Source organism: Peromyscus leucopus, chromosome 8a, assembly GCF_004664715.2.
Source record: "Peromyscus leucopus breed LL Stock chromosome 8a, UCI_PerLeu_2.1, whole genome shotgun sequence".
NCBI classification, from domain to species: domain Eukaryota; kingdom Metazoa; phylum Chordata; class Mammalia; order Rodentia; family Cricetidae; genus Peromyscus; species Peromyscus leucopus.
In genome coordinates, this window is record NC_051085.1 from 48,330,760 (window position 1) to 48,355,239 (window position 24,480).

A 24,480-nucleotide genomic window follows, 5' to 3' on the forward strand; every position below is an offset into this window, starting at 1 on the left:
AAATATTTTCTTTTATAAGAATTGCTATGGTCATAGTGTCTCTTCACAGCAATAGAAACCCTAACTAAGACAGAAGTTGGTACCAGCGACTGGGGTATTGCTGTGATAGGCCTGACCATGCTTTTATTTGAAGGAATATGGACTTTGGGACTATTTATTAGAAAAGCAGCTGAATATTTTAAGTGGGACATAATGGGCCATTCTAGTAGGAACATGGAAGACAGTGGTGCTGAATGATTTGAACATTGGGGAGCCTGCCTCAAGAGGTTCCAGAGGAGAATAATGTTAGCATGTGGCGTGGAGATCATTCTTGTGATATTTTGGTGAAGAATGTGGCTACTTTTTGCCCTTGTCCTCAGAGTTTGCCTGAGGCTACAATGAAGAGTTTTGGATTAATTCTGTTAGCAGAGGAAATCTCAAAATAGCCTAGTGTAAACTCTGTCATGTGGTTATTAGTGTTAACTCTGATGAAAATTTATAATGAAAAGAAGCAAGCTGAGCAAAGAAAAATACAAAATGTACGATTTGAGGAGAAAAAGAACTAGGACATGGAATGGAACTAAGTCTTGTGTTCAAGGAGGTAAAACAGATTAAGAAATGGAGTAAAGGGAATGGTGAACCAGAACAAGACCCCACCCAGCTAATTTTCCAACTTGTGAATAGGAATTAAAAGTTTAGAGCAGGGTGTGGTAGTACACGCCTTTAATTTCAGCACTCCAGAGGCAGAGTCTAGGGGATCTCTGAATTTGAGTCCATCCTGGTCTACAGATTCAGTTTTAGGATAGCCAAGCATAGGTAGTGAAGGAAATCATGGAAAACAGAAAGCTAGTGAAGATGTAATTGAACAAGGGGACCATGTTCCAGCCCCAGCAAGTAGCAGAACTTGGCAGCTTCAGTCATGTGGTTCTTTCTGACTTTAGAGTCAAGGATAGAAGAAAAGGACTATGGAGTCTCCCTCCACGACTAAGGAAAACTGCTGAGGCCAGGTATGTGTCAGGGGTGTCCCTGAATGGTGGCCTAGAGAGGCCATTGGGTGAAGCTGTGAAGATGAAGCCTGGATTACCTTGAAGACCCCAAGATTTGGAGATGCCAGAGCCGTGTGATACCTGCCAAGGAGAACTGCCAACAGGGAGTGAAAACAGCTGAAGAGAAAGAAATTTGTTACAGTCAACAAAACTAAATGGAATTGGAGATCTGAAGAGCATTTTGACATCAGACATGGAGATACAGAGTTTGGAGTATTTTCTCACTGTGTTCCCTTCCCTATGTTTTGGAATGGTAATGTATATCCTGTGCCATTATATGTTGGAAGTACGTGATCTGTTTTTTTGATTTTATAGGGGCTTACAAGTTAAGGTATTGCATGAATCTCAGAACAGACTTCAAACATTAGACTTTTAAGTAAGTTTGAGATTGTGATATGGGGACTTTTGAAGTTGGACTGAATGCATTTTTGCATTATGATACGGCTATAAGCCTATGGGGGCCAGAGAGTGAAATGTGGTGGTTTGAAAGAAAATGGCCCCCATAGAGATTTGCACTATTAGGAGGTGTAGCTTTGTTGGAGTAGATGTGGCCTTGTTGGAGGAAGTGTGTCACTGTGGGGGTGGGCTCTATAATGAGATTTGGTGCCTTCTTCTGGCTTGTAGGCATACATGCAAGCAGAACACTGTATACACAATAAATAAATAAATAAACCTTTAAAAAAAGATGCCATGGTTATGATGTCTCTTCACAGCAATAGAAACCTTAATGTTGTATGATACTTCGTTTGTGTTCTGACAAATATTACTTGCCTGGAGATCAGAGGGCAGAGCTAGCTAGCCATAGAGGCCAGGCAGTGGTGGCACACACCTTTAATCCCAGCACTTGGGAAGAAGAAGCAGAAAGATCAGGAATTCAAGGCCACTCTGGGCTACACAAGATTGAACCAGTCTAAAAGAGAAAGAGAGCTGGATGTTGCAGCCTCACATCTTTAATCTCAGCACCTGGGAGGCTCAAACCTTTGATCCCAGCACATGGGAGGCTCACTCCTTTAATCCCAGTGCTGTGGAGGTAGAGACAGGCTCTCAGCCCTGCTGTGGATATTGCTCTATATAAATAAAACACTGATGGCCAGTGACCAGGCAGGAAGTAGGTGGGACAAGGAGAGAGGAGAATTCTGGGAAGCGGAAGGCTGAGGAGGGAGACACTGCAGCCACCGCCAGGACAAGCAGCATGTGAAGACGCCGCTAAGCCACCAGCCACGTGGCAAGGTATAGATTTATAGAAATGGGTTAATTTAAGATATAAGAACAATTAGCAAGAAGCCTGCCACGGCCATACAGTTTATAAGTGATATAAGCGTCTGAGTGATTATTTTACACATGGATTGTGGGACTGCGGGGCTTGGGGAACCTGGAGAGAAGCCCTCCAGCAACACAGCCCATTCAGTCTGAGGATCCATAGAGACAGGATTTCTCCCATTTCAGTCTGAGGTTTTGGAGAGGTAAGAAGTTGCTGGTGGCTGGCTGCCCTGCTTCTCTGATCTTTCAGCTTTTACCCTCAGTATCTGACTCCAGTTTTTATTGTTAAAGCTAATTAGGGTCGAGCTTCATCTTTACTAAGACAACTAGCATCAGATAACCAATTCAACACTGCAAAAACTGCAGTTACTTTTGCATCAAATTAATGAATTTCTAGGAAAACTTATGCATGGTGTAGAAAGTGGCCACTCCCATGGTAACTGTAACAGAACAGTGCCCTTAGGTGAAGTCAGAGGGGTCTAGTCGAAGGGGTCATTTTGCTACAGATGTAAAGATATTGAACTTGGCAAAACACCTGACCCTTGCATTAAAAATTAAAATAAGCCATGTGTGGTGATACATGCTTGTAATCCCAACACTGGGGAGGTTGACACAGGATAGTCTTGAGTTCCAGCCCAGCCTAGGCCACGTAGTTATTGAGGCCAGTCTGGGATATATAATGAGATCCTGTTTTAAAACACCAAAGGGCTTCAGGGATGGCTCAGCAATTAAGAGCACTTGCTGCTCTTGCAGAGGACTTGTGATTAGTTCCCAGCACCCACATGACAGCTCATAGCCATCTTTAACTCCAGTTCAAGGATTCAGTCCCTCTCTTCTGGCCTCTGAGCACTGCACTCATATGATACACATACTTATATGCAGCCAAACATTCACATACTTAAAAGTACAGTATTTAAAAGAAAAATGAAAAACACGTACAAGTAAAGTGTGTAAAGCTGAAGTGAGCATTGCTTAAGCTCAGGCATTTGAGACCAGTCTGGGCAGCATAGCCAGGCACTGGGTCAGAAACAAACACCAACTAACAAAACAATAAGATCGAAACTGCAGTAAGATGAAAGACTAGGTAAAATACCACCACCCCTGACCACAGAATGGAGCAAGTTGAAGAAATGAACCTGTTAAACAAATTCTTGAACTGCTTTTTATAAGATCAAATTTCTTGTTTATTAAAATAAGTAGAATTAATTGAACATCTGTCCAGTGGTCAGCTCCTTCGATCATTGTGATGTATTGTCCCCATGATTTCAGAAAAAATCCCCCTTTAAGTCCTGTTCTAAAATGTGCTAATCTGGGCTGGCAAGATGCCTCACTGGATGCAAGCACTCGCTGCACAGCCTTCTGACCCCAATTTGATCTCCAGAATCCATGAAGAGTGGCCAGATGTGATGGTGCACATTTGTAGTCCCAGCACTCCTACTCATTCAGCTTGTGAACTAGCTACCCTGAGTATGAAGCAGCAAGAACAACCAGAGACCTCGTCTCAATGAGGTGAAAGCAAAGAGTCAGCTCCCTGACCTTCCCTTTGCCATTGTGTGTGAGCTTGTATTCATTCCCGTCTATAGTAATAAAAAAATAAAATGTGCTAACTAACTGTGTGAATTTGAATTTTCCTATAGTTTTCCTTCACATTAGCCATCACCAGTGTATTGTCTGTCCTTCCTTGTTTTCTTGTATCTCATTAGAGTCACTTACTCATTGATTAGGGCACACACTCCACCGACTTATGTGTAGCTGGAAGTTTCTCAGTCCTGCCCAGCTCCATGGTCCTGAACCAGGTATAAAATAACCACTCAGAAGCTTATATTAATTGCAAACTGTATGGCCTATGACTACAGCTTCTTCCTAGCTAGTTCTTTCATCTTAACCCATTTCTATAAATATGTATGTTGCCACGTTACCGGTCTGCTGGCATCTTGTTGCTCCTTGGGTGGCTGCTGACATCTCTTAACTACACCCTTCTTCTCTCCTTATCTCTGCTTGGATTTCCCACCTGGCTATAAGCTTTCTTGCCATAGGCCAAAACAGCTTTATTTATTATCCAATGGGAGCCACATATATTCACAGCATACAGAAGACATCCCACAGCACTTAACACTTTGCTTTTCTGTTTGTTTGTTTGTTTTTGTTTGTTTGTTTTAAACAGGGTCTCTATGCTTCTGGATTAAAAGTGTGGGCCACTTCTGGCATCAACTGACGTCTGAGGCTATAGAAATTGGGTGTTCATTTTTTGCCCCATTGGTTACACACATAGTTACCCTGTGTGAATTTGAGAGCTCTGTCATTTGGATTCAAAAGTTAGTTTGAACATTCTGTGTGCATTCTGAACCCATATGCAATAATCAAGGGAGATGAAGTATCATTTAGAGCTTATAAGATTGTTTTAGGAGGTGGGGAAGGGGAAGAAAAAGATTGTTTTTTTTTTCTTCCTGTCCTGAGAGCAAATTTAGGGTCTCACACATGCTAGGCAAATGCTGTGCCAGTGAGCTACATCTTCAGCTCTAGTAATTGCATCTTTGACTCATTCTTGACTAAATATCAAAACCATGTATAAGAGTGCTAATGCTTCAATACTAGTTGTCTGCCACTAGCTGAGAGTTTTGTAGATCAACTCAGTTCTGTCTCCACATGGACTTCACCCTCAGGTTTTAGTTGTCTCATGGCATATGCCAGCTCCAAGTCTTGGAGAGCTGTCTGTCCCTCTAACTGACCATCAGCTGTAAATTTGGGGCCCCTTGCTATTTTGCCAAGTAGGATAAGTTGAACTCACTGAAAAAGACTGCTTACTATCACAGTTAAGATGTGTACAACTTAGAACGACATGCTGACATGCTCCTTGCCTCACAGAACTAACTTGCCCTCAGAGGACTTGGGAGATATTTGTTACTGCTTTAAAGGATTCAGAAACCTCTCATGTTCCACAGTAGTGCTGAAAGAACCCCAGTATTGGACAGGAGCTCTACTGGATTGGTTGTGGGATCCCTTTCTTCCATGTGATCCTCTCCTCTGATGGCCTTCTGCATATGTTCAGGGATGCCTACAGTGTCCTCTCTTAAGTAGAATGACTTAAAGTATACCCCTATCATTACAGTGTAGAGGTGGAAGAAATGTAGGAGCTAAGGAGACTTCATGTCTTTAGTGTGACTAGTTAAGTAATGTGAAACAGAAGGGAATATGAGGGGCTAAATTTCATATGATGACTTGTGACACACAGACTAAATTAATATTGTGCATTGTCAGCCACCATTTGGTGCTTGGAACCAAACTTGGGTTCTCTTACAAGAATAGCTTGACTGCTGAGCCATCTGTCCATGAGCCATCTGTCCAGTCCTCTGACCTTTGTAGTATTCTTGAGCCAGGGCAGAGCAAATAGTCTGTGCAGCTGGGATGTAAACTTTGATAGAAGTGTACACAATGCCAGGGCTCCAATAGCTTGGCCAGAACTGTCTTTAGAATCTTTGCCCATCTTACTTTCTTGTCTCTCCTGTAAAAAACTTTTTTTAATAACTTTTTCTTTTCATTGAAAAAAATTTTTTTCAAACAATATATTCTGATCACGGTCTCTCTCCCCCCCCCCCCCACGACAGACTTACTTAGTGCTTATACTTCTCTCACAGAAGAGTTGAGTTTGGTTAAAAGAAATGTGAGCTGGGAATGGTGGTCCGTGCTGTAATCTCAGCACTTGGGAAACTAAGGCAGGGAGAATATGAGTTTGAGGCCAGCCTGAGCTACATAGTGGGTTTTAGTGCAGTGTGGGCTGTGCAGTGAGACCCTGTCTCAAACTACAGCAACGACAACAAACTCAAAAAACAACAAAAAGAAGTAGAAAGAAATTAATTTCGTTGATAGCACGCTTTGGCTCAACTAAGTCCCCAAATACTTTTTCTTTCTAAACTTTCTTCCTCAACTGAAAATAAGAGCAAAACTGTGTATTTGCCTAAAATTAGATCTTACTTGTGTGCCCAGAGCCCCCCTTTGATTCTTAGTTCATTACAGTCTTCAGATGTTGTAACTGTATGAAGCTTTCACATTTCACACCAAAGGTATATGGTAAGAATAGACAGAGAGAGCTTTGTGGTCACAGACGCTTGAGCTTTGCTATTTTGGTACTGTGTCTCCTTTTGCTGTTTTTGTTTTATGAGTTTAAGCATGAAAAATAGCAAAACATTATAGTATATTTGCGTTCTCTTTTCCTTTGGTGGTGCTGGGACAAGAGCACAGAGACTTGAGCTGACTGAGTCTACACTGTCACTGAGCTGCATATGCCCTGCCCACAGCATGCTTATAAAATGGGATTAGGTCACTGCAGGCAGTCCTTACTAGCGTAATTCCTTTGAATGTTTTCCTCATGTTCATTTTTCATAATTACAATCAAGACCATAAATAGTTCCATGTTTCTAAAATTTTAAACTTGATATAATGCAAGGGTTTTTTTTTTGTTTTGTTTTGTCCTTATATTTTTGTTACTGGTTTGTTTGTCTCTTTTTTTCTTTGTGAAACAATCTCCTAGACCCTAGGCAGGCCTCAAACTCATGATCCTCTTGTCTCGATCTCCTGAGTGCTGGGATTGCAGGTATATGTCACTAAGCCTGGCATTTTATATAGTCTTCATAATTTCTTTTTAGAAAAAATTTACTGTGGTAAAGAATACATAAAATATATTATTTTAACCATTATAAGTATATAATTCAGAGGTACTATCTATGTTCACAGTACCAGGCAGCTGCCCTACCATGCAACACTGTAATTTTTCTAAAATTCGAACTGTACGCTGTTAACCTCCCCCAGACTCATTCTGGGCGCCTCAAGTTAATGTTTGTCCATACATACTTGTCATTTGAGGATTGACTTTTAAAATTTAGCATAGTGTCCTCAGAGTTCATGTTGTATCATGTGCCAAAATTTTCTACCTTGTTAAGATTGGATGATAACTATATTTAAGCATGTATTAAGCAAGTATTTTGTTTATCCATCCATTAGCAGGCACTCCTCAATTAGAGTTTTTGAAGACAGGTTAATTGTCCATACATCATAATATATTTAGTAGATACATCATAATATATTTAGAAGGTGTGATTTTGTCAACACGTCACACCCAGTTGGAAAACCAAAGCTCTTCTCATCCATGTAGTGATCAAAGCTAGACTCCATTTCCCTTTGAGAAAGTTACTGTACTAAGTGGGAGGGTAGGATTCCAGAATGCCCACAGTTGGGTTTCTGGTACTCTGCCCATCTCTAGTAGTGGCCATCTGTGAATCTTGTAGATCACTAAGGATTTCACTGCTTTGCTACAAGAGGCTGTATTCATTCCTAGTCACCTCACTGCATAGCACTCCAGTCGACTGCAGTGTGGCTCTCCTTTCCTCGTGTTCCCCTCCCTGCCTGTCCCGGTGGGACAGTAAAGCTTGCTAGAGTCAAAGTCTGGTTCTCTGTGGGCCTGTCATTCTTTAGCCAACCCTTGTGTGAAGAGGTGCTTGGTTGAGGTAGTTTACTTGCCTGACTGAATCAAGGCTCTTTGGTACTTTTTCTGTCAGTCTGATCTCTTATACTCCATTTGTCTGTTAGTAATTTAGAAGACCCATCAATGGTCTCTCTGTTTTCTGCATTTCTTCTTTTTTTTTTTTTTTTTTTCCGAGACAGGGTTTCTCTGTGTAGCTTTGCGCCTTTCCTGGAACTCACTTGGTAGCCCAGGCTGGCCTCGAACTCACAGAGATCCGCCTGCCTCTGCCTCCCGAGTGCTGGGATTAAAGGCGTGCGCCACCACTGCCCGGCTCTGCATTTCTTCTTTTATCTCTGGTCATTTTAGTGGGAATTTGAGAAACACATGGGCTAACTTGTCGTCTTGAATTTATTCTTGTTTTACTGTCTTCCTTCTTTCTACTGCTATAACAAAATGCCCTAGACTGAGTAATTTGTGAACAATAGAAATTTATTTCCTGGAGTTGAATCCAAGGTCAAAGGCATCGGTAGATTTGGTATCTAGGGAGGGCTGCACCCGGAGTCATCTTATATTGTGAAAGGGACAAGAGAACTTACCTACCTTCTGTTTAAAGGTGTTAATCTACTATAAGGATGCAGTTTTCATGGTGGAATCACTTCCCAAGGTTCCCACCTCTTAAAAAACATTTTTAGGTGTATTTATTTTAATTTATGTATATTAATGTTTTGCCTGCATATATATCTGTGTACCATGTGTGTGCCTGGTATCCTCAGAGGTTGGAAGAAAGCATTGAATCTCTTAGAACTGGAGTTAGGGATGTTAGTGAACTGTCATTGAGTACTGGGACTTGAACTCAGATCCTCTGAAAGAATTAAGTGCTCTTAACTGTTGCATCATCTTTCCAGCCCAAGATCCCAAACTTGATAGCATCACCCTGAGTATTAGGCTCTAACATAACAATTTGAGGGGCATACCAAAATTTGCTTAGATCACAGCAGTTGTGTTTTCCCATTTTACTTAACTCTTTCAATCTGTTTTCATTAAATTCTGTTATTTATTAATTATATGTATAGATAAAGGTGAATTTAGGTACTTTCCACTTTTATATGACTTCCTCCCCTGCCCTGTGTTAATATACCAACTGGAATTTGGGACGATATTGAATAGCAATTTTGTGGACATCTTGATTGGTTCTTTGTTTTAGCTTTGGTAATGTTGGTTTTAATCATTTTCTGCATTTTGCCAAATTCTTTGCTGGAAAAATAAACCAGAATTGGGAAATGATTGTCATTCACATCCATGCTGTGCTGAGTGACCATGAGTGCTGGGGAAGTTACTTCTAAATCTGTGGCTTGGTCACTTTAAAAGTCAGTTTCCCTTTGGTTGTTTGTTATTTTGAGTGTTTATTGAAAAATTTAGGGGATTGCATCTATCTACACAGAGTGTATTATTTACCAGTAAGTATTGTATGAATTCTTAAAAGAATAAGATACAATCCCCTATATTAGCTAAATTGACTTTTGTTTAACAGAGGGACAAAAGATACTACAAAACATATTGCCTTCATAATTTAGATGATAATAAAATTGTCTACTCTTAAGACTTCACTGTTTTCTCCCTTTAAGTCATTTGCTATTTTCTGTAGATATTTTGGAGCCCGTGAATAGTCAGATTTGGTTTTGCTTCATTTTTGTTCTCATCAAGTAATCATGTCTTTTCCTATTTCACAGCAACAAGGGAGGGGGAGTGGAAATGACTTTTGTTAATCTTGGCAGTGTAGTTTGGTGGAAAAGGATGGGTTTTGGTGGGAGATGTTCAGTCTTATTTCTGTCACTCTTGGACTGGTGAGGTTTGAAAACTTCATTTAAAATCTTTGAACCTTGATTTAAGAATTTGTAGCCGGGCGGTGGTGGCGCACGCCTTTAATCCCAGCACTCGGGAGGCAGAGCCAGGTGGATCTCTGTGAGTTCGAGGCCAGCCTGGGCTACCAAGTGAGTTCCAGGAAAGGCACAAAGCTACACAGAGAAACCCTGTCTCGAAAAAACCAAAAAAAAAAAAAAAAAAAAAAAAAAAAGAATTTGTGAAGTGGTTGCATTATCTCTGGGAGGCTGTGAAGGTGAACAGCGGGCCCTTGACAAGGCAACATTTCTTTGTTCTTGCTCAGCCTTCCTCCTTTTTCAGTAAGTCACTGTCCTAATGTGGCCACTCAGTAAGAAGTGTACGTTTTAGCCTTTAGTTGTAATTGGTGATAATCCCCCTTTCTGCATTAGTCTTTATTCCTACTTTTAAAATAGAGTCAGAGTTGTCTTTGAATAGCCTTTTATTTTATTCCAGATTTTACAAATAGTAGGTTATTAATAAAGTAATTAACAATAGCAATGTCCAACATTTATTGAATATTATATGGCAGCCAGACAATTATTTGCAATGACTTTATATATTTTATATGTGTTAATTTTCCCATATTCTCACACCTTAGGGAATGGAGTCACATGTAGCTAGAGTTTTCCTGCCTTGCCCACAGTCAGGACAAACCTTTGTCACCCGCCAGTCCCACAGCCTCTCAGACCCAACCAAGTAAACACGGAGACTTATATTGCTTCAAACTGTATGGCCGTGGCAGGCTTTTTACTAACTGTTGTTATAGCTTAAATTAATCCATTTCCACAAGTCTATACCTTGCCATGTGGCTCGTGGCTTACTGGCATTTTCACATGCTGCTTGTCCTGGCGGTGGCTGGCAGTGACTCCTTCTGCCTTCCTGTTCTTTTATTTCTCCTCTCTGTTAGTCCCGCCTATACTTCCTGCCTAGCCACGGCCAATCAGGTTTTATTTATTGACCAATCAGAGCAACTTGCCATACAGACCATCCCACTGCACAGCCAAGTGCAGACCATCTCAGACACCTGCACTCAGGCCCGTGGTCCTAATCATCCTCTATGCAGACCTCCTGGGTAAAGCCACAAGGAACCCAAGGACAGACTCCCACAGGACATATAGAACATCCTATAGCACTTCCCCCCCCCTTTTTTTTTTTTTTTTTCAAAAAGGAAGGTTCTAATCTTAACAAAGTAAAATTACATATAATTTGGGAATTTGGGCGTAGCTTCTCTTACTACTTCCTGCTGGAGGGGGGCACTGTATCTTATGGGGATACAAAGAAAATTTTAGGATTATGGAATAGTTCATGAGGCTGTATTGTCTGAGCCAGTTGCCTTCAAACCATTCTGGATGTTGGATCATCTGGGCCATGGTGTCATCGGAGACCTTTCAGGGGGTCTTGGCTGGTCAAACCTGATGTATCTTAATCTGGAACAAATCCATACCCTCTTGCTTTCTGTGAAAACAAAAGCAAAGCCTCCTTTCCAAAGTAACACATTCTTATATTCAAATTTTGAAGTCAAGGTATCTTTAATATATACATATTGGTTTAACTCAATATCTTTTATGATCAAATGTTTTTCTGCAGTTAAAAATCCCAAAGACAACACAATCCAGATTCTCTGTGTAATATTCATCTTTACATGGCTTATTTTTTATATTAATTTTACTGTCTCTTTAAAGACTTTATTTTTTTAAAACTTTCTATTTCTTTATATAACTGTCTATGTTCCTTTTCCTCTCTCTTCCAAGCCTATGTACATTTTTACACACATTGTAAAGCATTTAAAGTCTTGTTCCATCTGAATCTTATTGTGAATCTGTTGCTTTGAACTGCAGCATTTGTAAGCTGAAACGGTGCTATGGCTGCTGACTCTGCCCACCTCAGCTTCCCAACATGGTGGTGGTACATTTATCACCAGCTCTGGGAGCTATTGTGGGTCTGTGCTTTTATCCAAGCAGCGTGTAGCCCAGAAACCTTTTTTGTTTTGTACTAGCAAAGGCTAAATCCACCACACAGCTTAATGTGCCACTCAAACCGGCAAGCTGCCGCTCATTTGAGAGAGATAATTAGGAAGCTGTTTTTAGCTCCGTTTTAGAATCTTTTCTCAGGTTTTAGGTGGAAACTCTTGCCATGTTGGGCACCAAATGTAGATGTAACCAACTGTCTTATTAAATAAGAAACACAGAACCAATGCAAAGAAGAAAGCCAAGAGGTCAGAGCTAAGAGCTAAAACCTTACCTTTCCTCCTGCGGTGGTCCTACCTCTCCGAACCAGAACCACTTCCTGTGTGTCTGTCTTTTTATAGTGTTTCTGTTCTGCCTTCTCATTGGTTGTAAACCCAATCACATGACTGCCTCGTCACGGCCTGTCTATATAGACCTCCAGGTTTTCTGTGGTTGGTATTGAGATTAAAGGCATGTGTATCCAATACTGGCTGTATCCCTGAACACACAGAGACTTACCTAGCTCTGCCTACCAAGTGCTGGGATTACAATCGTACGCCACCACTGCCCTGCTTTCCTATGGCTTGCTAATAGCTCTGACCCCCGGGCAACTTTATTTATTAACATACAAATAACATTTTAATATAAATAAAATATCACCACAGTCACAGAAGGATCCAGTTGGGGAGCATGAAAACCATACTGCCCAGATTGTCTGGCTGCAGAGTTGTAAAGGCTGGTTACCTCCCATCTGAAAATAGCATTTCAGATTCTGGGTTTTTCAGATTAGCGATCTCAACTAACAAGCCTTTCAGTATCTGAAAGTTTGGGAAACACTGAACTCAAATTTGAACCCCCGATCTTATCCTGTTTGGACAAGACTGCTCACTGTGGTCAGTCACTGTCTGCTCTGCTGTCTGTCTGTCTGTCTGTCATCATGGCCTCTCCAGGAGTGCCTGTTTGTATGGAGGTCTTTTCTTAGTTCCTGTGCTCTGGAAGCCCATTCTATTGCTTATAGATCTAGGTGTAGAATAAATATTACAATGGTCTTTTGAGAAAAGGTAATTATTATGGAGTTAAGATAGGGTCAGGCATAAAGCATTGTTTCTATTAAATATGTTAATTCTAATCCATAGTATTGAGTTTTTCCTAACCTAAGCAATATAATTTGATTTTTTTTCTTTCCTTGAAATTCTCTCTAATCTGAACCACCATTTTTTAAATGTGTGAGTGTTTATCCATATGTATGTATCCATATATGCCTGCACAGGCACACTTGTAGTACACACACTTTGGCTTAAGTTGCATACTTTTGTGAGCTGTCTTGGGGGTACTGAGAATTGAACCTGGGCCCTCTGCAAGAGCAGCCAGTGCTCTTAACCACTGACCATCTCTCCAGCCCCACCTTTAGTCTTAACAGTAGTTTAACTTTTTCTCACTAATTAGGGTTTTCTTGTCACTGGAGTTTGGCCAGTAAACTTTCCTTGTTTTGGCCCAGCTCTTGCAACATCTCCTTTAGGTCCTGCTGCATCGGCTGCATCGGTTGCATTAGGGGACATAGTTGCATGAAGACTTTCCTCAACTTTGCCTGAAGTATTTGTTGACTGTTGTTTGCAGCATTGATCTCTTTGCACAGATGTTTGTTTTGCCTGTTTTCTCCCACTGTGCTGGTGGTGCTTGGCTCAGGGCCTAGACTTCATTGACCTGTGCATTCCCAGTGATGGCCCAGCCTGGGCTTGTGGTTGCTCAGGAAGCAGTTCCTCCTTGAGTGTGCTGTGGTTGTTCTTATTTCATTCTTCACTCTGGACTCTCTTAACTTTTGTTCGACTTCTTAGCTGCATCTTCCACCTTGACCTGATATGGGATGTTAGAGTTAACCCTGGATCCATGTCACTGCTCCAGAGGTCCTGGGGCCTGGGAGGATGGAGCCAGTTAATGAGGCAGACTACAGTCTCATGCAAGAGTCAGCTTTATTCAGAGCCTCAGACAGTTTATACTCTGAGCATTAGGAAAGGTCACAGAGTAAAGTTCTTAGGAGTTGAAGCTGCATACAATCACAAGGACAAGCTGCACTTGGCAAAAGCATGGTTTTCCATAGAGGCATATAAAGAGTTTAAACATTTAATTGAATAACATCAGCAAGCAATAATGAGTAATCTGAGGTAAACTCACTTCTACTTGCTATACCTGGTAGGAGCGTGAAAATACATTCCTAGAACAATTCTGTGTTTTGAAGAAACTAAGGTCACAAGACTTGTTTTCTGGGAGTATACTCAGAAGCACTCAGAATTCTCCTGCAACTCCATTCCTGGACTGTGTTCCAACAGATCTGTTTCTCCATCCTCATCTTCTCCCTTGCTGAGCTGTTTTTGGTGGCTAGCTCAACTTTATGTCAAGTGACTCTTCAGTTAATGTCTCTGATCTGTACTTTTTGGAAGCTGTGACTCAAGTGCTCATGGATACTGCCTACTTATCAGACCAGGTGGACTTACTTTATAAGCCTCTGAGCCTCTAATCCTATCCTTGTTCATGGCAGTTACTGCTTTTACTACCTGGGCATTATTCACAGTAACAGACCTAGCTGAGAGTTTAGTAAGTGCTGAGTACTCTCCAGAGTATTCTCAAGAATTGACTGGGAGTGGACTTAGTGTGAGGACACTTAGCTGGTGTGTAGGTTCTTCTTACTGCTGTATAGCAGACTTGTTCTCTTCCAAGGAGCTCTCAAAGCAACAGACCTCTGTGGGCACTTGGCCCTTGCCTGACTTGAAATTTAGCACTTGAATCTCTGTCCCCAGAAATTAGTCCCTAAATCAGACAGCTAGCTGTTATTTTAGAAAACTACTATGACGTGAGATCATGCTTCTTTATAATAGGCTAACTGTGAGGCATTCGCTGAATGGCTAGACAGATGGTTGGGGTGTGTGATTAACTTTCTAAGTAACTGGGGAGTCACCATCCACAATTTGTTAATCAAGAAAATTGCATTGCATATTTCTTACACATTCTACTTTTGTTTCCATATACTTACTAACCTGTAAGTTTGTTGTTGAGAGTTGGTGTTGGTATAGATTTTCATCAGGCAGTTAGTGTAACAATGATCTTAATTGGTAAGAAAACCAGTGTAATATGAATACATTCGAAGAAAGCAAGTCTTTTTGTTCTTGGTTGGTTGGTTGGTTTTTTGAAACAGAGACTCTCTGTGTAGTCTTGGCTGTCCTGGAACTTGTTATGTAGACCCAGCTGACCTCCAACTCACAGAGATCTGCCTGCCTCTGCCTCCCAAGTGCTGTGATCAAAGTTGTGCACCACCACTTCCCAGCTCAACTTAAAATTTCTTAAAAGCTAATTGGTATATAAATTTTGAAATACATCAGTGAACTCCCCCCCCCACGCCCAAATCCCCCCCCCCGAAATCTGAGCTCTTCAGAGGCTGGAAATAAGTTAAGTTCAAGGCTTTTCTGGCTAGCTAGGGCTGCATAGTAAGATAAGACTTTGTCCTCCCCAAACACTCCCTCCCAGATCTTTTGCTCAGATGCGGTTTTCTTATCCTTAGTGGTCATCTGGAAATTAGTCCTTCACTAAGGACATGCATCTTCTGAGTACTAATGTGCCTTAGTCCATTTTGTGTTTAACTGAAAAACCAAAGCTGAGCAGTTTTTAGAGTGAAAAGCTCTTAGTTTTGGATACTGAGTATCAGAGATTAAGCTAGCCCATCTTTTTTTTTTTTTTAAATCAAGATTTCTCTATGTAGCCCAGGCTGTCCTGAAACTTATTCTGTAGACCAGGCTGGCCTCAAACTCACAGAGCTCCACCTGCCTCTGCCTCCCCAGTGTTGGGGTTAAAGGTGTGCACCAGCACCACCTAGAGCAGGCCCGTCTTGTTGGTCTTTGGTGAGTGCCTTCTAGCTGTGTCATAACGGCAGATTGCATCTTGTCACAGACATGTGTGTGAGAGATCACACGACAAGAGAAAGCAAGGGGCCACACTCTTCTACAACACCTGCTCTGTAAGAACCAACTTATTAATGTGAGATCCAACCCAGTGTGTGAGGCCAGCATTACTCCTCAGGTAATTCCAGTAACTGGCACCTGGACTCCCTTCTAATGGTTTTACCATCTCTAAGTATGACACACTGGGAAACCAAGCTTCCAGCACCTTAACCTCTTGGGGACAAATCATATATCCAAGCCATAGAAGTACAAAGAGATATACAATACAAAATTCATTCATTTATTTAGTAGTATCACCTTCAGCTGCATGGGAAAGGTCTTTGAGCTTTAGGGAGCTATTGAATCTAGAATACTAGATGCTTATGTTCTTAAAATTCTGATTGTAATTTGAAAGCTCAGCTTTTTTGTTTGTTTGTTTGTTTGTTTGTTTGTTTTGGTTTTTCGAGACACGGTTTCTCTGTGTAGCTTTGCGCCTTTCCTGGGACTCACTTGGTAGTCCAGGCTGGCCTCGAACTCACAGAGATCCACCTGGCTCTGCCTCCCGAGTGCTGGGATTAAAGGCGTGCGCCACCATCACCCGGTAAAAGCTCAGCTTTTGTTATTGGCAATAAATACTGCCCAAGTGACAGTCTCCCTTTATTCATGTTCAAGAAAACATCTGCCCAGTAGACAAGCAGTTTGTCATTTATTCTTTTCAGTAGATAGGGTGTTTGGGGAAGAAGAATAGTGAGTTCAGTTTGCCACTTAAGCTGCATATGAATACTCCCCATTGGGATTCCCGTATACTCTGACCATCAGTAGAGGTGCTTTGATGCTTATTTGATAATCTAGAATGTGAAATATTAAAAAGCCACAAACTTAAAAGGTCAGCATTTTGTTAAATTAATGATTTTTGCTGCTCTAGGTAAAGGTCAGTACTTAATCAAATTGCTGCCAGGTCTGGTGGCATATGCTCGTAATCTTATTTGGGAAGCTAAAGCAGGGGGATCCCAAGTTCAAGGAACTAGCAAGACTCAGTCTCAAAAATTATTTTTTTAAATGCAGGTTTAAGTCTATTGTGAAGATACTCTGGCTTTAAAATATTCCATAGCCTGCTAGTGCAGTCGATACTTCTCTGCTGAGTCCTGATAGAATGGACAGTTCAATCACTGTTGCTTTGGCAAATTGATGCAAATGTCAAAAAACACAGGGAAGACAGCCAAAGAGGATCTAGTGCTGTGGCTCTTCACCTGTGGGCCACGACCCCTCTGGGGTTTCCAGTGGCCTTTCACAAGGGTCACCTAATGCCATCTGCATATCAGGTATTTACAATTTATAACCATAGCAAAATTATAGTTATAAAGTAACAACGAAAATAATTTTATGGTTGGGGGTCATCACAACATGAGGAACTTTATAAAGGGTTTGCAGCGTTAGGACTGTTGAGAACCACTGCTCTAGGAGTTTGTAGCTAGTAGAAAATTTGAAGACTGAGTGGACAGCTGTGCTTTGCTCAGTGATAGCTGGCCATCAGATACAGGGCTTTGTAAAGGTCTTTGTTGTTTCGGGTTATTAAGGAATATCCTTTAATGATAGAAAAAAACAAAAAACCTACAAATTCATTTCACTAACTTTCCTAGGTCTTTTGAGTTTATTTTTGAGAAAACTTGTTTAAACCAAGTCATCAGTTAGGGGAAAGAACCACACTGAGGGCCTAGAGTTCTAGAAGGGGCAGTGCGGTGCCGTTGACAGGTGCAGTCTGACAGTATATGGCAGATGACTCCTCCTGCTGTATGTTTTCTTCATATCCATCCACTGCTTCGATTTTACCAGTCACTGCAATCAGTGGTTTCATCCAATAGTTGTAAATGTAAAAACTATTCTTTAATTTCAGCTACAGCACTTATTTGTTAGACCTTTTATTTACTATTTTGAAAAATATACATATATCCTATTTTTTTGTCATTGTTTTACAGATTTGTAAGAGTCCAAGACCTTCATTCAAGTCATGAATAATCTACTGGTTCCTGAATTACCTGGGAAAACAAACACATCAAGTGCCAGCTGAAGAGTGTGTCTTTGTATGTCAAACCTTTCTCCACACACTCCCCTTCAGAAGAGGACAGGCTCATTCTACACATAGGAAAAGAAATCCAAGCATCAGATGGGACAGCTCTATACTGCTGGGGTCTGGAGTCCGTGGAGAACTGTCCATCACCAATGACGAATTTTCCTGATGGTGTTCGTGGGTAAAGCAAGTTTGCAGAGGCAGGCATCACAGAGAGTAAGCCTCAAGAATACCTCTCCAGCGTAGAGAAGGAGCAGCCTTGAACACTGGACTGAAACTCAATAACTTTTACTGTGGTTGTGGTTCAAGTGACGGGCAGACCTGAAAAGGAACAGGTTCCTTTGCATCTTTAGCTAACTGTTGGACAATTTTTTATTTATTGTTTATCTTTTTTCTTTTCTGCATATATAAGGTATTTTAAAATACTAATTGGAACTGTCAGTTACAAAATAAATATCAAGGAAAAACCTTTCTTGGTCTAAAGGTGTGTGAACAGGCTTGAATGTGAACAGGAAGGTGCCATTCAGCAGAGTGCAGAGCTACTCTCAAGAGATGCTACAGCTTGGGGGACTCTGATACACACTTGGGTGAATGGCTTCAAGACTTGCATATGAGAGGAAGATTATTTAATGGACTTAATTCTAAGACTGCTTTTTTTTTCATAAAGATAGAATAATACCTGATCTTTAGGAGCAGAAGAGCCGAGAGACGAGTTTAAGGAGAAGCAAACTCCTGCAGCCTCTCAGTCAGCAAGGACAAGGAAAGCACTTGGTCCAGTCTGAAGCTCTAGCCTCCACCTCTGCTGAGGAGAGGGGCTTTGCTCCTGTCCCTATGGCACTGAGGGGTGCTCCAACCAACGGAGGAGTCATTCTAGGGAGCCCCGTGTTCCTAGGGACACAGGGCCAGTCTTGGAGACAGAAAGCTTCTGATTGTGAACAGTGGGAAAAAGTGTTTTGCTCCCTAAACTTTGGGCCGCTGTCTGCACACGAGCTCCGGTCTGAGTTTGCACGCTAGTGTGCCTTTTCTCTTAGGCAAGCTTTTCAGCTATACAGCAGAAATTTGTCTAGAAATTCAGAAAATGTGCCAGAGGGTGGCTTCAGAAGGAAGATGATCTTGTATTGTCTGCATTTGAACTTTTGAATAGAAAATTCCATTTAGAGGGATTCTTACTGCCTTAAGTTACTTGAAATCTATGTATTCGCAACCCTTTATCTCTGGAATCACATTACACAAAACTGGACTCTCAGGCTGAGAATAACCAAACTGAGCAAAGGCGAAGAGAACTGGTTCTCCATCACCACTTACTAACAGCTCTTTCTCCAAAGGATTGGCATGTTTTTCCCCTAAGAACCTGAAAATGAAAACGGACCCCATGTGTTTTTAGGCATTGCCTTTCTTAGCAGACTGATGATATCTTTTATAAAGGAATTTTTTTTCACTATGCATTTGGTGGATCTTTATAAAATACTGACCTAATTAGACTCTAGGTCAGTTGTAACTAAAGGAGAAAACACCAAACCAACCGAGTTCAGCCACAAAAATAAGCCAATGAAAGAACTTGGTTTGAAATTCTCAGTACTTTTTAAGTGAAATAATTCATTGTAAAAAGTATGTATGCAGCGGTGGAACATGGGCCTGTGCTTTGCAGTGACTCCAACATCCTCTGCCTGTCCTGGAAAGGGCGTGTCCCCAAGAGTGAGAAGGAGAAGCCTGTGTGTAGAAGACGATACTATGAAGAAGGATGGTTGGCCACAGGCAATGGGCGCGGTGTGGTGGGGGTGACTTTCACCTCTAGCCACTGTCGCAGAGATAGGAGTACTCCACAGAGGATAAACTTCAACCTGCGAGGCCACAACAGTGAGGTGAGCTGTGACTTTGTTTCATTTGTCTGTGGTCACTTAGAGTGGTCTTTTTCAGCCTCCTTCCTGGCCCCGAGCTTTATTTCAGTTTCTTAGACTTGGTGGTAGTGAGACTTGATACTGTGAATTCTGTCTCCTGTATGCCACCAAGAGAGATCCTAAGATGGGCTTTGCTCACAGTGTCCTGTCCTTCCACAAGTAAGTCACTGTCCCCTCCTTTCCTCCCTTCCTGAGAGTTGCTGCTGCCCTCTGAAAGCACAGCTATTTGGGGGATACCCACTATGGGATTCTGAATTAGGGTGGAAGAATCGCACTAGATGACCCTAACCAGCTTCTTAGGCTCCTGGGTTCCATGGCAGAGAAAGGGGGTAGTCTGTCCCAAGGCTCAGTGTGAAAGTCCCAGTGGTGCTGTCTCCACCTCAGCAGCCAGTTTCTGTTTCTGTGCTGATGGCTTAAGACTAGCCTGGGTTTCTTGTATTTGGAGGTAAAAGAACTCATTAATTTGATAAGACTCATTTTTTTACACTGTATAGACTCTATTGTACTGATGTTTGTGTTTTCTATATTTATACATAGATTCTTCTGTCCTTCTAAAACCCAAAAGTGGCTTTATATGTGAAGTTTATTCTATTTGTTGATGAGTGATTAAGTGCTAACAACTGTATTAAAAGAAGACCATGATTGATAGTTCTTGCTAAGTGTTTATTTGTATAACACCATGATAATATGCTTCATTGTTCAGTAGCTTATTTGAGTGTTTCTTATGAGGAATCTGTGACGATTTCAGGTATCTTAAAATGTCATTAGATTTCAGGTATCTTAAAATGTCATTAGATGGTTATGCAAAAGCAAGTATATTTTTGAGATATGTGTCTCAATCCATTCAGACTGCTATAACTAAACACCACAGATTTGGTAGTTTATGAACAGTGCAGACTCCCTTCCCACAGTTCTGGAGGTTGGTCTGAAATCGGGGTTGCCAGCTGGCAGGGTTTCGTGGGGATGATGGGCATGCTCCTTTGACTTGCACACTGACGAGTATTTCTTGTTGGAACAGGTTGAGAGGTCCTCTGGAATCTCCTGAGAATACTAATCCCATTCATGAGGGCTCTGCTGTCATAACTGAATCCCTTTATAAAGGCCTCCCCTTTAGGTTCTGTTTCAACTTAGGGATTTAGAGAGGAGCACAGCAGTCATACTGTAGCAATATAATCCATAGTCTCACCTGTAAACTCCCATCAGCTTAAAGATGGAGTATTCCAGTACCTGGTATACAGACCCGCTGCTGTTCCTTCTCTGACTTGATATTCATCTTAGACCATTTTTGCTACTGTAATAAAATATCTCATACTAGGCAGTTTATAAACAATAGAAGTTTATTGTTCATAGTTATGAAAAGTCCCAAATCAAGGCTCTAGGGTGTTCACTACATGTCTGTGAGCTTACTCTTTGTTTCATAGGTGTTCTTGATTTCGTGTCCATCAGGTCTTTTATGGAGGTGCTTCTGTGCTTCAGTAAGACACACCCTCACTGAAGGGTGACACTGAAGACTTAGTGTAGCATCCAAGATTCATCTCTGTTGTGTACATCGTTAGACTGTCCTTTGTAACTGGTGTTAGTTTCCCTTTGACGTAAGAGACACGATTTGCCCATTCTGTTGATGAGCATTTGGATTTCTTCCAGTTTGGGGCTGTTATAATCATAACTGCTGTGAACATTCATGCACGGTGTTGTATATCTTTTGGTAGAGCTATGCACTCAGAGAGTGGAATTTCTGAGTCATAGTGTTGGCATGTACTTAAGAGTGGAAATTGCCAAATAGTTTTCCAGTTGGTTATACCATTTTACACTCTACCATCGAAATTTGAAATTTCAGTGTAAAGCCAGGTTGAGAGTCTACTTCTCAGTGTGAGTTTAATTTACTAAAAACTTTCTTATGAGTTTGAACTTTTCTTACTAAAAGTACAAATTCAGGGTGTGTGTGTGTGTATATATATATATATATATATATATATATATATATATATATGCATATACATAATGTTTTTATTAATTCTTGGAGAATTTTATACTTGAGGAACTATATTTTATAGATACTTTCAGACTTATGGTGAGTATAAAAAACACATGTCTTACATATACATAACCTGAGTACTGTCTTAAAAGATATGTAATAAACCAACATGAATATGTTTGCTAAAGCAGTGTGTATTTTAGGTCTCACAGTGCTGTAGTTTTGAAATCGTCATACAGTGTAGCCTCTGCTCCAGATCTCTGGTCTGGGTAACACAGTATGCTCAGTCAGGTTGTTGGCTTGTAGGACCTAAGGGACCATTCAGCGAACTCGTTTCAGCCTCTGCCCTCTGTGTAATCTTTCTGACTCTGTCCCTGGAGAAGGCCCCTGAGTTGGCTGTCCCCATCTCTATTCTTGGAAGGGTGCTACAGGTTATACCAGTTAAGCTGGGTGAGTTTAGAAGTCTGCCTACCACATAGGTGTCTGTACTTCATAGACAGTGAGCTGTTTCATTGTTGAACTATTTTGAGTCATTTTTCCCTCACTGTACATTTTTATTCTTCATTAACTTCTATTTTTTTCACATTAGAATGTGTCCCATTTATGACTGCCTGCAGAGTTGAGTGACCAACTGTGCTAGTTTCACAGTGTGGTACTAGCCATGCTGAATCCAGGGAAGTCCCAACACATTGAGATAGTTATCCCACTGCCAGTGACAACCACTGCCTTGACACTAGAGCTTCCAACCTTGTGACTGTTTCCATGGTTCCCAGAAGAGTCACAGCAGCACAGATACTGGACAGTTTGTCTAATTTCATGGAATGTGTATGGAAGAGAGCTGGGATTTAATTCATAGTCCTTTGAGGCTCTTCATCTTAGTCCCATTTTCTCAAAACTTGTATTAAATGCAAATCTGTAGTCCTCTCCCACAGTTTTGAAGTCTAAGGGCTTTGAAATGGGAATTTTTGTTAATAGAATGGCAAGACCTGCCCATTCTATGAGTGAGGCTCTTTATTATCATCATATCATTCATATGAGTGAGGCCCTTTATTATCATCATATCATTCATATGAGTGAGGCTCTTTATTATCATCATATCATTCATATGAGTGAGGCTCTTTATTATCATCATCCTATCATTCATGTGAGTGAGGCTCTTTATTATCATCATATCATTCATATGAGTGAGGCTCTTTATTCCCATTCCATCAGTTCAGCTGCAGACATATAGATGTTTAATTACGAGTGCTCCTAGCAGCCAGCCATATGTGCTCCACTTCACTGCAGTGTGGTCTCACGGCTGCTGAAGTTCGCTTACCCCCTGTGAGATGCCTTCTCTGATGTGCCCCCTTCTTCTGTACATTGCACAGACTCCTGTGGTGTACTGACAGTGCTTTTCTACACTTGTCTGCTCAGCGGGTTTGACAGACTTAGGAGAAAATGCTGCTTAGTCCTTCACAGTCTCCTCTAACTCTTTTTGTTGTTGTTGTTGTTTTGTTTTTTTGAGACAGGGTTTCTCTGTGTAGTTTTGTGCCTTTCCTGGATCTCTCACTCTGTAGCCCAGGCTGGCCTCGACTCACAGAGATCCTTCTGGCTCTGCCTCCCAAGTGCTGGGATTAAAGGCGTGTGCCATTGCCACCCGGCCTGTTCTTTAACTCTTTATTCCAGTCCATTATGGCTTCTTTCCCTATCACTCCAAGGAAGCATTGTCCTTCCCAGTGACCTTACAGTGTTAAACCCATAGGTCTCCTTTCTGCACTGGAGGTGCCTATGGCATCAGTAGAGTTCTCTCTTTCCAGAAAACCAGGCTCTCCTACTTTACTTTCCTGGCCTTGACTTTCTACCTTACTTTGTGGCTCTGTCCACCCCATCTTTAAATGTTAGCGAGGGTGCAGCTCTTTAAAGATTATCTCTTTGTCTCCTGTCTTCTCCCCGTGGTTCCAGATTACATCGTCCAATTTGATATATGAGATTTACATTGGACATTGGTAGTCTCAAGTCCTAGTCACCACAGTAGAACGCCTTTCCTACTGGCGCCTCTACCAGTAAACCAGGACCCTTGGTACTCTCCATTTCAGTAGATAAAGTCAGCAGTTAAGCTTCTCTGATCTCCCTGAGGATTTCTAGTCCCAAACCCAGTTGTTATAGCAAGATTTCCCTCTGTAGCTGGCTTCCAAATTGTATCATAAACACTATTTCCCCATCTTTCCACCATTACACCTAGTACAAGCCTCTTTACAGCTCTTTTCCCTAAACGCTATCACTTAGCTTTTCTGGAGATTATACTTAACGATATATACTTAGTTTCCCCAAGAGTTATTAAAATATTATAAAAATCATCTTAAAGTACTTTCCCCCTTCTTTTAAAGTCACTGCATGGCATGCATCACAATTCTAGACAAAACAGGAATGTCTGGCTTATGAGAGGATCTTTTCAATTCAGTTTTATGGCTCTGTCATGCTCTGGGGTGCAGACTCAGAGCCAGACTCTGGGTCTACACCTTAGAGCACAAGGTTGGCTAACTTTCTTAAATTCGTAAGAGCTGAAAACACTTGAAAAAATGGTTAACATACAAACTAATAGGTTTTATTATGGCATTGAAAACTTTCAATTTAGAAACATTTTGCAGAATTTGACATTTAGTAATATATACACTAATTCTACTGTGAAATTCATTCTGTATTAAAGCCAGCAATGCCCACAAAGCTTTTATTTCATGCACAGAGTCTCATAGATTAGTCTATTTGTAGTTAGCAGTAGGTAGTACAATGGTAGTTATTTGTGGTTCTTTCCACTTGCTGTTCTCATTGATTCAGAGTGCAAAAGCACTTATTGTACAACTGATGAACTGTGCATCCCTGGGACCCACAATGTCAGGAGGGCACTGACTCCCAAAAATTGTCTTTTGACCTCTGCACACACTGTGACACATGCTCCTCCATGCATGTGTATGCTAATATATTTTAAAAATCACCACAGTTAATTTCACTGCCCTCTTTTATAAGGCCATTCCTGAAGAAGTGTGTGGTAGCTGTTGTA

At 41.2% G+C, this 24,480-nt stretch overlaps 1 protein-coding gene across 2 annotated transcripts in view; it reads left to right on the forward strand.

The window, feature by feature from the left end:
• Positions 1-24,480, forward strand: part of Tulp4 (TUB like protein 4) — a 144,739-nt gene that overhangs the window by 14,932 nt on the left and 105,327 nt on the right. For both annotated transcript variants that reach the window (XM_028888626.2, XM_028888625.2), the window contains exon 2: positions 17,476-19,429. In XM_028888626.2, the coding sequence (XP_028744459.1) occupies positions 19,178-19,429 (252 nt within the window). In that variant the 5' untranslated portion in view covers positions 17,476-19,177. The remainder of the gene's footprint in view (positions 1-17,475; positions 19,430-24,480) is intronic.